Source organism: Danio rerio, chromosome 3, assembly GCF_052040795.2.
Source record: "Danio rerio strain M-AB ecotype USA chromosome 3, GRCz13ab, whole genome shotgun sequence".
Taxonomy (NCBI): Eukaryota; Metazoa; Chordata; class Actinopteri; order Cypriniformes; family Danionidae; genus Danio; species Danio rerio.
In genome coordinates this window covers 34,848,635-34,861,476 of record NC_141023.1, presented here as the reverse complement: position 1 = coordinate 34,861,476, position 12,842 = coordinate 34,848,635, and the positions used below count along the sequence as shown (strand labels likewise).

The 12,842-nt window shown below is 35.1% G+C and overlaps 1 protein-coding gene across 2 annotated transcripts in view; it reads right to left on the bottom strand.

The window, feature by feature from the left end:
- prkcbb (protein kinase C, beta b) overlaps positions 1–12,842 on the bottom strand; it is a 269,116-nt gene that overhangs the window by 13,877 nt on the left and 242,397 nt on the right. Inside the window, 1 exon segment of one of the 2 annotated variants that reach the window (NM_200978.1) lies at positions 1,603–3,947. The exons of the other annotated variant lie outside the window; for it this stretch is intronic. Within the exon segment in view, the coding sequence (NP_957272.1) occupies positions 3,789–3,947 (159 nt within the window). The 3' untranslated portion in view covers positions 1,603–3,788. 2 annotated transcript variants of the gene reach the window in all.

Sequence of the window (12,842 nt, the reverse complement as noted above, 5' to 3'; positions counted from 1 at the left end):
GGCTGGAAGGGCATCCGCTGTGTAAAACATGCTGGATAAGTTGTGGGTTCATTCCGCTGTGGAGACCCCTTATGAATAAAGGGACTAAGCCAAAGGAAAATTAATGAATGCTCAGTTTCTTGCACAAACTGATCGTTTCACTTTCATGTTAGGAGTGTTTTCCCCCCAAAGTTGTGGTAGCCATTGACGTCTGTTCTTTATTGTTGTTTTGGAAAAAAAAAAATGACACCATCTTTAATGGCCTGAATAGGAGTAAAATAAAACTTCAATTAAAATTCGCATCACTCATTCTGCAGATCCTAAAACTGTGAATTGACCTTTGGAATGACGGGTGACATGAGTGTAGAACTAGGTACCAGGAACTGAAAACATGTGCACTGTTAACATCAGAATAAATATAACAGACCGAAGAGCATAAAAAGAACAACCAACAAAATATTTGTCATCCTGAACCATCGCTAAATGATAAATGACACTAATTAGAAATGAATGATGGTCCAAAATGGTCTCAGTTGACAGGAATATCCATGCTAGCTTGCCATGCTGATGCAGGCCAGTGCCATTCTGTGTTGATTAGATACAGGTCTGTTTGACAAGATGAGATTAGCACGGGCACACCGAGCAGTTCACTTGCCATAGACAGGCTGTGATGCACATGGACGTATAAGATGACAGTGGAACAAACATCGAGAGTACCAGGATGAGAGAGAGAGCTGAATCTGAATTTATCGCCCGTGGTTTCATACAGATATATAGCAGAGATAGAGTTCGAGATGCATGCTGTGCCCAAAGCCCCGAAGGGAACGATAATAAAAAAAAAAGCTCTCGGGAAGGAGAGAAAAGACACCCCCCTCCCCTTTTAAATCCAAGGTGCTCATTTTGCCAGGCTTTAATTCCAATCGTGATTCTGTAATTTCGCACGATACTAAGGCGCAGAGCTTTCTATAAAGGAGCGGATTAGCGGCGAGCTGATGTCAGCGCAAGAAGAGAACAGCAGTATCAAACGCTGACCTGTTTTCAGCTGATAAGCCGCACACACTTCGTGCTACCCGACTCATTTAATTTGAGGCTGCGACATTCAGAATTAATTAACACTCTTGTGCCGAGCGCCAGACTCAACTGTGTACCGCATATTTGTAAAAACAACAAGTTTAAAAGATCTGCGGGACCCCCATGCTGCGGTAGTACTTACATAAGCAGGCCACATTATGCACCGCCAATAAACGTTTAATACCACGTATAAAGCGTCTCTCTAGTTTTCACCCACCCCTATGCATGTTCTTCCCATATGTCATTGGCTGAATGGTGGTGGAACAGGATGAAATGTTCTCATGTTAAGTGGCAGGCATGAAATATGCAGAGCTTAGCGTGGGCACGTGCTGCACACCGTCCAAGTTGGGTTTTATATGCCGATGCTCCGAGCAAATTGACAAGACTTTCTCTGCCAAGCAGTTCAGAAACACACACAAATAATGCTTTATGTGATCGAATAATATGTCAGATCGGGTCTTGGAATAGAAAACGGTCTTTTGTAGTTAACAGACATGGCAGGTTGCAGGTTATATGCACTGCATTGAGGGAAACAACGCAAAACCAAACAAAGGCTATTGATGTTTCACTTTTATTTGAATGTATGTTCATGTTTTGTGTGTGTGTGTGTGGAAAATATTTGGCACATAAAAAAGCATTGAGGATGTATTGAGCAAATCACACAGGAATGTCAAGAACACAAACACTAAGCTAAAAGTACTCTGAATCAGTTCATGCACAAAGCTGCTATGCACAAACACAAAACCCCCTTTTTTTTCTTGAATTTTTTCGTTATCTACAATACTGACCACATAGAATTCATAACATTTAAGAACATTTGACACATATTATTTGCTTATATTATTTTAAGACACTTAAAAAAATATCAAAGCCCTATGTTGAACTGCTTGTTGTATATAACTATTTGGCAGAAATGACAAATGCACAACATTTTTTTTCCCTTTTTCATCTCTTTCAGTTTTCTAATCCCGCAGTATATATCTGGAAACCCTCTTGCACAAGAAGCCATTTTAAAGAGGTTCTCCCTTCTCTGAAATCCCATGATGAAGATATGATATGAAGCCCCAGTGGTTTCAAATAAAAGCCACTGGCCGCTAGTCAGCACGGATAACCGCTCAAGGAACTGTGATGTCTGAGAGGATCTGACCCGTTTCTGTGGATGTGTGGCTCTTGTGGCCTTTCCAGTTCCATTTAGTGATACAGTATCTGTTCCACACAAGGACTTTGCTGCTGTTAGTGCTGACATGAACAGTGCTGTCGTATCCCGAGCCGTCAGAATGCTAAATTAGGGCTCTGCACTGACCAGCCCCCCTGTTGGACCCATTAACACAAAGTCAGATAGCTTCATCCGACCCCTATTGTTGCTTATGAGCAATGTTTACACGCTTAAAATGCTTTATGTTACTAGTTTAATTCTAATGTTTCATCGTCTTTATAACCTGTTCAGCTTTGAGGCGCGATATTAAGTTCCACACAAACTCACGTACCGACACTAGGCCGGTCTCTGTTGACAAGCTTCAAGATGGAATCATTCAGGCGAAGTGAAGCTACATCAACGCGTCCCAACTAGACTAATTTCCTCATACATGAGCTCCTGAAAGAAATTCAGGGTATAATTTGAGATATTACCCTTGGGTAACTACTCATCTCTTTGTCATCATAAACCCCCAAGAATGTTTAAAAGTGGTTTCTATTCCTATCTAAGATAGGGGTCAGTAATATACGGCTGATGGGCTTTTAAAGGTTACTAGCTACAGTGCAAGCTTAATTCTGAAATTAGCACTCGTTCTCTCATCCTATTTCAATCGGTAATTGTCTCTAGCAGGAGGTAGTTGATATTTAATATGCCTGTCAAATACCTTTCGATAAAATCCGTCTGACCTTTAAGCAGAAGTCAAGGAAGAGGAACCATCACAGGAGTCATGCTTTCCATACATGGGTGAATGTTTGCAGATGGTGTGAGATGATCAGGCAAAAAAAAAAAAAAAGAAAGAAAGGCAGATCACTACCACAATCAGGCACATCCATTAAGCTCTATTGGCCTGTACATACACGCAAACAGGCACCCTAATTCATTCAGATTTACTCATGCTTTAAATGAAGAGAAAAAATTCGGTTAGATTCAGTACTAAAGATTAAAACAAGCCTCGAGTTTACTATAGAGCTAACTAACTAACATATCGGACAAAACAAAATCCTCATGCAAAAACCTTTCCAGGTTTGCATTCTTTTGGAAACAAGCAAAATGGTTTGATGATAAAATCAGCAAAAAATATCACTGCCGCAGGCTGGATAAGGAGAGCGAGGCTAGCCATTTTGCATCTCATATATGTGATTCATGCACCTTTAGTGCAAATGGCTAAATCTCAACACCGACAATCCCAAGAAAGACAAATCCGAAGGTAGTCTAGAAGAGAGCTATGCAATACACACCACATTCAGGAAAGCCGTAGGAGAACAAATAGTATAAAGACAGCCAAAGTGCGAGAAGGTCTAAAGATTCAAACGTTCCTCCAGCATGAATACATTCAATGGGATGTCGTGAAAGCCACAGCGATCTTTAGGCTAATCTACGAATATCGAAACTCAGCATGCATACGTATATTGATGGTTTAGTTTTGGTGCATGGCTGTTTATATACATACACGTGCCCCAGTGTATGGTACATAAACATGAGGTTTGATGAAGAGGGCGGGGGAGGGTTGATGGAGGGTTGGGTTAGTTTTAGGGGGTCGCCCTTAACTCTGGGCTTCCATGGCAGGGAATTCAGGGTTTATGAAGGAAAAGCCCTCGAATTCGTCTTGGTCGAGGTTCATGATGACCTCCTGGTCTGGAGGGGTGAGAACCGGTGGATGGCGGGTGAAAAAGCGGTCAAAGTTCTCTGCATCCCGGCCACACTGCAGGAGGGAGAGAAGAACAAGAGAGGCATGTAATGGATGTGGGATGATGAACATGGTCATAAAGACAGAAAGTAAAACACAGAACAAATAAAAGGATGGGAATGAATGTGGATAAGGGATTACTCAACAGCAGTTGTAGACATTTAGCCTGTTGAATTGACCAGCATATTTCATCAATTCTTTATAAAATTGTTTATAACTTCTTTATTACAATGAAAAAAAATATATATAAACCAGATTAAAACACATGCATTCACTATCTGCAATTATATGGAACAAAATCAATGCCAAAAGTATTGAAATAAAAAGGCTGTCTAATAGCACTAACTGAAAAAAAATAATACATTAAATTAACTGCTTGCATTTTAGCGACTTGAATTGCCAGGGTTTGTAATTTTAGGTCCTGAAATTAAACATAGTTGTTTATTTAAGCTATGAATATTTCAATTCAAAACACAATTTCAAACCTAAATTCAATACTTCATATTCAACTTCCAGATTTCACTTCCAAAATATTTAGTTCGGTTTAAAAAGCACAAAGTATAATATTCAAAAGGCAATATTCAATTAATTTTATTTCAGTTAAAAAATGTGCTTTCATAAATTTGGCTGTTAAAATTCGACATTACATCCGGGAGCTGCAGGAAAAGCAATATATTGCAGATTGCAGATTCGATAGATTGCAGATTGCTTTTCACCAGCAGGTGGAGATGGACCAATTTAAGGTTTTTAAAAAAGTAAATAGGTGAGGAAAAAAAGAATTTTTGAAAGCGAATTTTTGAACTGAAATAAAATGAACTAAAAATTTAAACATTATACTTTCTAATATATATACATTTAGGAAGTGAAACCTGGAAGTTGAATATGAAGTATTGAACTTAAGTATGAAATTGTGTTTTGAATTGAAATATTCACAGCTTAAATAAACAATTTCATGACCTAAAATTACAAACCCTGGCAATTCAAGTCACTAAAATGCAAGCAGTTATTTTAATGTGTTCTTTTTTTAAGTTAGTGCTATTCAACAAGCTTTTTATTTTAATACTTTGGCATTGATTTTGTTCCATACATTCACAAACAACTTTTTAAGGGAAAGTTCACCCAAAAATGAAAATGTACTCACTATTTACTAAACCTTAAGTGGTTCCAAACATTTATGAGTTTCTTTCTTCAGTTGAACACTAATGAGGACATATAGTAAAGCCAAAAACCTGTAACCACTGACTTCCAGGGTAGGAAAAACAAATAATATAATGTTTAAGGTTTGCAGCTTTCTTCTAAATGCCTTCTTTTGCGTTTAAAAGAAGAAAGAAACTCATAAAAGCTTGAAAGAAGTTGAGGGTGAGCAAATGATGACAGAATTTTCATCTTTCATGCATTAATTGCTTGATATAAATTTCATTATATAAGTGGCTTTGGAATATAGGTCGCATCTCTTTCACTTTGATAATAAAATGTGACTTCTATTCCAGAAAATAGTTTTGATATCTGATATCTTTGATAGCGGAGGGAAAGATTATCAGTGAATAAATGACTTCAGTCTGTTCATCCAGTCATCATTCGGCATCAAAAGCCATTTAAAATATAGTGATTGACTTCTATGAATCGTATTTGGTGGCTGTATACATTTTTATGGTGCTTCTGAATGCTTTTCAGTGCATTACTAATTGTAAATTATTATTTAAAACACCTTCCACTGCAATTTGAAAGTGAACTGATTTGATGAAGCACCAGTTTGATTTGGCATGTGAATTCATACAAGTCAAAGTTGAAAAAGCCTGGAGCTGGTCTTTCCACTAGGAGTATTGGTGAATATGAATGGATGGAGGTGCGTGTGAGACCTTTACACTCATACAGATACATAAATATGTTCCAGATGTCGTGTTAGGGTGTCATTCGTGATGCGTATGAGAACCAACAACAACAACAGCAAGAGTGAAAACAATAACAGCAGCATTAATGTCACCGCAAACACATACGCTTCAGTTCAAATGTCAGCTTTTGAAATTCCAATGTTCTACTGCACTTCCAGTGACATTTAAATAGCTCACTCATCATAAGCGTAAGAAACAGGTGAGTCCAACGCAAGCGAATCTGTAAATGAGAATGAAATTCCTCGCGCCGTTCACAAATGCAGAGCCCATTTCACGGAGAGCATCGATCAGTTGCAGTCCGAAACTCACCTTTTAAAGCCCAGTCATGTAATATTCATGAACGGGGCTCAGAAGCAAAGTCAAACCATCAGAAACCTGGCCAAATCTCTAGCTCTGGCTCATGATGAGGTACCTGTGTCTCTGCAGCCGCTTCATTGGCAAATAATCAGGAGCAGCCACATTGAAAGAGAAGGAAAAAAACCTGGCAAGTGGTGAAAATTAGAGCTGAGGAGCTGCTCATGGTATGCAAATCAATCCATATTATGACTCTATATTGTGTTTTATACAGTAATACTGTACTAGGGCTGGGCAATATGACAAAATATATCACAATATAAGTCATCTCATAACCTGATAACTATATATAACTATATATATATATATATATATATATATATAGTTATAGATATATAGATATAGATATATTTATCATCACAATATAGTACATTTTCTGTAATATTATATCTTAGATTTATAGTTTATTTATGTTGACCACACGTAAACGACTTCTCTTCTTTATATTTTAAAGTATATACTCAGAAATGTACCAATTCATATGTGATCATATTTCCCAAATTAATGTTTGATAAATCTTTTTTAGAAACATATAACAAATATTCATAAAATATAAAACACTTTTCAAAACTAATGATTACAGGTCCGACTTAATATAAATATGCTGAATAAACTGCAATATTTTCGCAAAGCTGGATTTAAGGTTTCTGTCTGGATCCCTGTAATATTTTACTTGTATACGCTTGTTAAGTCATGACATATCGGCGACCTATGGAATACTGTTTCCGGCATCACACACGCGCACACACACACACACACCTAAATATATATATATATATATATATATATATATATATATATATATATATATATATATATATATATATATATATATATATATGTATATATATATATAAATATATATGTATATATATATAAATATATATGTATATATATATATATATATATATATAAATATATATGTATATATATATATATATATATATATATATATATATATGTATATATATATATATATATATATATATATATATATATGTATATATGGTATATACATACTTTTTATTAGTAAAATACATAGTTGAGAACTTAATTCGGACAACTTCAAAGACAATTTTGTTATGATTAAGATTTTTTAAACCCTCAGAATCCCACATCAGTATAATTTACTGTATAAAAGTCTTTATCTTTTAGTTTTTTTTTTCAGTTTATTACTATTATTCATGTTTCTATGTACAGTATATTGTTTATTTATATTTATTTCTATTTTTATCAATTTTTATTACCCAATTTAATTTATGTTGCATTTATTTTTCTTGTATTATTATTTAAGATATTCTAAGGAACTTTTCATAGTATGTCTGATAATATTTTTTCTTCTGGAGAAAGTCTTATTTGTTTTATTTCGGCTAGAATAAAAGCAGTTTTTTATTTTTTAAAAGCCATTTAAAGGTCAAAATCATTAGCCCCTTTTAGCTATATATTTTTTCAATAGTCTACAGAACAAACCATTGTTATACAATAACTTGCCTTATAAGTCTAACCTGCCTAGTTAAGTCTTTAAATGTAACTTTAAGCTGTATAGAAGAGTCTTAAAAATATCTAGTAAAATATAAACGGGGGCTGTTAATAAAGGAGGGCTAATAATTCAACTATATATATATCATTTATAACCATGGTTTTTAATGAAATCAACAGATTTTTAAATGCAGAAAATATCTGGATTTAATGTAAACAGGCATGAGTAAGACGAAAACCATTCAAATAAACACTCCCTTTACCACTGGGCAGCCCAACAAAAGCTGGAGACTTTAAAAGCCCCATTTCATACAGCACAAAATGACCTCATTTTCTGGACTTTACCATTAGCCCAGAACCCTTAGCGTGGACCTGGCAGCGAACACAAAAGCTTTAGATGTGGCTCTGCATTTTCTGCAAGAAACATGTTCTGACCACCATTTGAATGATTTACAACCAATACATCTAACATACTGTATATAAGGCAGAAACACAACCAGAACTCAGGCTTTCTAGGCAAGACAATTCAACAGCTCTCTATAATACAAATACACTTACATACACAAACATAAAGAAAAAGATAGGACAAAAGGTTGGTTTTGCTACTGACCTAATTTATAATAGTAATAAACATGTTGTGTTGTAAGATTAGAAATGTGAGGTGTAAATTTAGAGTGCAAGAAACATCAAAACTGAGAAATGTAGAGTTTGAATCTTGCAATTATGAGTTTGTATAACTAAATTGAGTACACTCAGAATTGTGAAGCAGCCTAAATAAAAGTCACAATTCTGAGCAACAAGGCAGTAAATTAAGTTTCAACTTTAAGGAAAAAAGTCAGAACTGTATATATTATTGTATATTTGATGATTTTATTTCTGTACCTGTACACTGTTATTTATATCTGTTACTTTTTTTTGTATATTTGCTAGACAAGCGTGTTTTGGCTCAATTCAAGGCAACTGTACATGAGTATGCCCTTAGCTTACAAGCCATAATTCTGAATTTGTATCTCAAACTTTTGTTTTATAAGCAAATAACTGCAAAACAGCATTAAAAACAGCAACAATATTCGACAAATATAATATAATATAATATAATATATTATAATATAATATAATATAATATAATATAATATAATATAATATAATATAATATAATATAATATAATATAATATAATATAATATAATTTAATAAAATATACAAAACAGCCAAAATTCTCAGAATTGTGAAATGAAAATTCAGAAAAAAACATTTTGAAATGTGCAACCCACTTTTTTGTCAACCTATTTTTGTCAACAAAAAACTATACTCACAATTATGTAAACTTGAAACTCTGATTAAATTCTGAGTTTACATCTCACAAATCAAAGTCTGATACAGTATCTTGTAATTTCAAACTATAAACTTAAAAGTGAAACAGTCAGAGTAGCAGGATGCAAGTTTGAGGAGAAAATAAGTAAAAAGATTGCAAGACAACTTGAAAAGTGAGATGTGAATTCAGAATTGTGAGATTAAAAAGTTTCAATTACATTTTTCATCCAGTGGAGAGAAATTCTTTCATATGACAGACAGTGAGAGCACTGAAGCATAACCCTTACGTGCAGGAACCATTAAATAACCCGACACAGCATATGTGGACCTCTGCATTCAGAAGCCCCTCTAATTTCAACCTCAATGAAAGGCCTAATGCATCACCAGCCACCTGACCCCGACAGCCCACTGCAGATGCGTTCAGATTTCTGAACGTGCTCACAGCAGGCTGTGGCTTATGGATCTGCCCACTCGCTGCCTTACACCTACAAGTGAACCCGCAGAGACTTGAGTGACCTGCGTGCCATTGGTCCCTGAAAATTGAGGCAAAAGCTTTTCGGTGTCCTCTTAAAACCACCTGTCCACAGTCATTAGCATCAGGGAGCCACATCCACTGTGAACAGCCTGTGCTATTAAAGACACACATGTGACAAGTGGCTTTTCTGAAAGCTGCTGTTAAACACTGTCCATTCACAACTCGCCCTCTCTCATGGCCAACCATCTCTCTCACACACACACACACACACACTTCTGACTGGACCGCAGCTCTGCCCATTCATTCATTTGGCCTGATAAGGACTGGTCTCCTGACTAAAGCCTTGCTCTAACTGCAGCCATGATTTGGTTGTCTGTGATAAATTTGATAAACCCTAAAATATTCTTTAAGTTATAAACTCATAACTAAAATTTGTGATCTCTGATCGTTGGTTTGACACATACATCGACACAGTTAATGATTTTAGTCAATTACACACTATTGAACTGATTAGATTCTACAGAAAGTTGTAAACAGTGCAACTTAATGAAATTGCCTCTATAGTAGTTCTGGCTATGTCTGAAGAGGTTACTTTAGCTACGACGAGTGTCAAATCAAAAAGCAAAAGGATTGTCAAATCTGATGACGCAGCATGACAACTTCAAACCACCAATAGGAAGCGTCGAAACAGCTTTTTCTGCTATTGTTATTGAGGCACACTGTAAGCAAAATTACCGCTACATATTTTTAAGTTTGTTGTGAGGTATTATTTCAGAACGTGTGTTATTGAACGGGTTTAGAAGGAAAAAAGACGTTGTAAACAAAAACTAGCCGGGGGGGGAATCGAACTTGGCTTCGGACCAGTCTGACATTATGACAACTGAAATCTTACAGTGTGACATGGGGATCATTTATTTGTTCAGTCCGCAAAGCTATAATCATTTAGGATTGTTAAAAATTGCACAATTCAAGCCAAACTTGAACCTGATTTCTCCCTATTGATTTGATTCAGTTCTGGGTTTTAAAACTGTCACTGTTGGTCTGCTTATAGCCATTTACACTAGTGCCTTTTTGCTTTAACATTTTTGCATTTCCAACCTTAACACCTCCATTTTCAAAAGTTTTAGGATTTCAATATAGTTCCAGAATTTCAGTCTGCTTACAGTAGTCAGTGTTTGAAGTGGATCAAAAAAGTTTTTCATGGGTGTTCAAAAGTTTTAGGACAACTTTGACTTCAAATGTTGACTACTGTCTACTGAAATGGATGACCAGAGTCAAAGATGTGGAAGTGTGGATGCCTGAAATAACCATAACAAAAAAATACAGTTATTACCATAAATATTTTAGTAGTTTTGGCTCTTTACACTAACTCAATCGATTTGAAATGTGCTTTAACTGCAGACTGTCAACTTTAATTTGAGTGTATTTACATCTAAATCAGGTAAACGGTGGAGGAATTTCAGCAGTTTGCATATCTGCCTCCCACTTGTTAAAGGACCAAAAGTATTTGAACAGAACAATTATCATAAATCAGACTTTTACTTTTTAATTTTCGGTTGATAGCTTTTTTGGATCTCATGTTGAGAGTTGACAGTAACAGATTCCAAATAGCAGACTTGAAAATAATTCTAGACTTTTTGTCTGCTCTTTGTAATTTGGATAATGAGGGAGTACCACACACCAGGCCAAGAAACAGCTTAGAAGCCAATTGTCCAATTATTTTTGGACCCTTAACAAGTGGGAGGCACATAAGCAAGCTGTTGTAATTCTTACTGCGTTCACCTGATTTGGATGTAAATACCCATGAATTAAGGCAGACAGTCTGCAGTTAAAGCACATCTTGTTTGTTTCAAATTGATTGTGGTGGTGTACAAAGCCAAAAATGTTAGAATTGTGTTGATGTCCAAATATTAATGGACCTAACTGTATGTGTTTTAAAATGATAATGCACTAATGTAAAATCACCTATTGGGGTCAAAAGAGTTGCCTTACAGTCAATCACGTCCTTCTATTACTGCATGACATTCATATTGAACTGAACTAAATAATAAGTAACTAAAACAAAACCACGGTTCTGTGAATCAAAACTGCCTTATTAACGGAACTTCTATTACACTTAAAAAACTTTGTACCTGATTTTATTTTTAAAGCGGCTTTGACACAATTTGCATTGTATAAAGTGCTATAAAGATAAAAATGACTTCACTTGACCCTTTCTCTGTTATCCTCTTTCTATTTGAGAGAAAAGGAGTTTTCCCTCTGCTCGCTCATATCTCTGAGTGACAGCTGCACATGGGGATGAAGGCAGCAGGAATGAAAGGAAGAATAATATTCTTCAAAGCCAAAGCTAGAGAGCATCATGCTCACACAGCCCATAGCAGTTATTTCTACAACATGCTCTCCAAGCTTCACTCTGGACAAACCCTGTTCAAAAGACTATAGCCGGACTTCAGCTTGAAAAGATGCTGTCCTGGTGACTCCGTAAGGCTTCTTAACTAGCTTAACCTCAAAGCTGCTTTTATCCATAGGCATTTACAGTACAGTCATTACAGTGACTGTCTTTATAAGGCACACAGAGAAACTATCTATCTATCTATCTATCTATCTATCTATCTATCTATCTATCTATCTATCTATCTATCTATCTATCTATCTATCTGTCTGTCTGTCTGTCTGTCTGTCTGTCTGTCTGTCTGTCTGTCTGTCTGTCTGTCTGTCTGTCTGTCTGTCTGTCTGTCTGTCTGTCCGTCTGTCCGTCCGTCCGTCCGTCCGTCCGTCCGTCCGTCCGTCCGTCCACTGTAAAATGATCCGTTATTTACCTGTATTTAGTCATTCAAATGTGTTTTTTTAAGTTTGATTATTAACTTAAAATCAACCTTGAAAGTCTTTGTTTTTAAAACACCTATAAAATTAAATAAAAATAAAAGTATACCTAAAAAAATAAAGTACAACATTATACCTATTTAAAAGATAGTGATCAGTAATTAAAATTAGCAAATTTAAACTTTTTATGTATTTATTTAAATTTTATATGTTTTTATTTATTTATTATTATATTTTGGAATATATTATAAAGCACGCTGGGGTGTGTTTTTAATACTTTTTATGGTATTGTTTTTGTGTGGGATTAAATAAATGATTAAACTTAACCTTATGAAAATAAAATGTCAGAACAATCATAAATTGTTGCTTCAGCTTATTTTACCAATTTGAACATGCAGCAAAAATATTTGGTCTGTGTATGCCTGTGTAAGAGAGAGCGATAGCCTACATCTAAACCTAAACAAAATGGTATTAATATTCTATATTATATTAAAAATTAATCTTTTTATTATATTTATTATTTAATCATATTTAATTGTATATTACAATTATAATTAAGATTCAAACAATTATG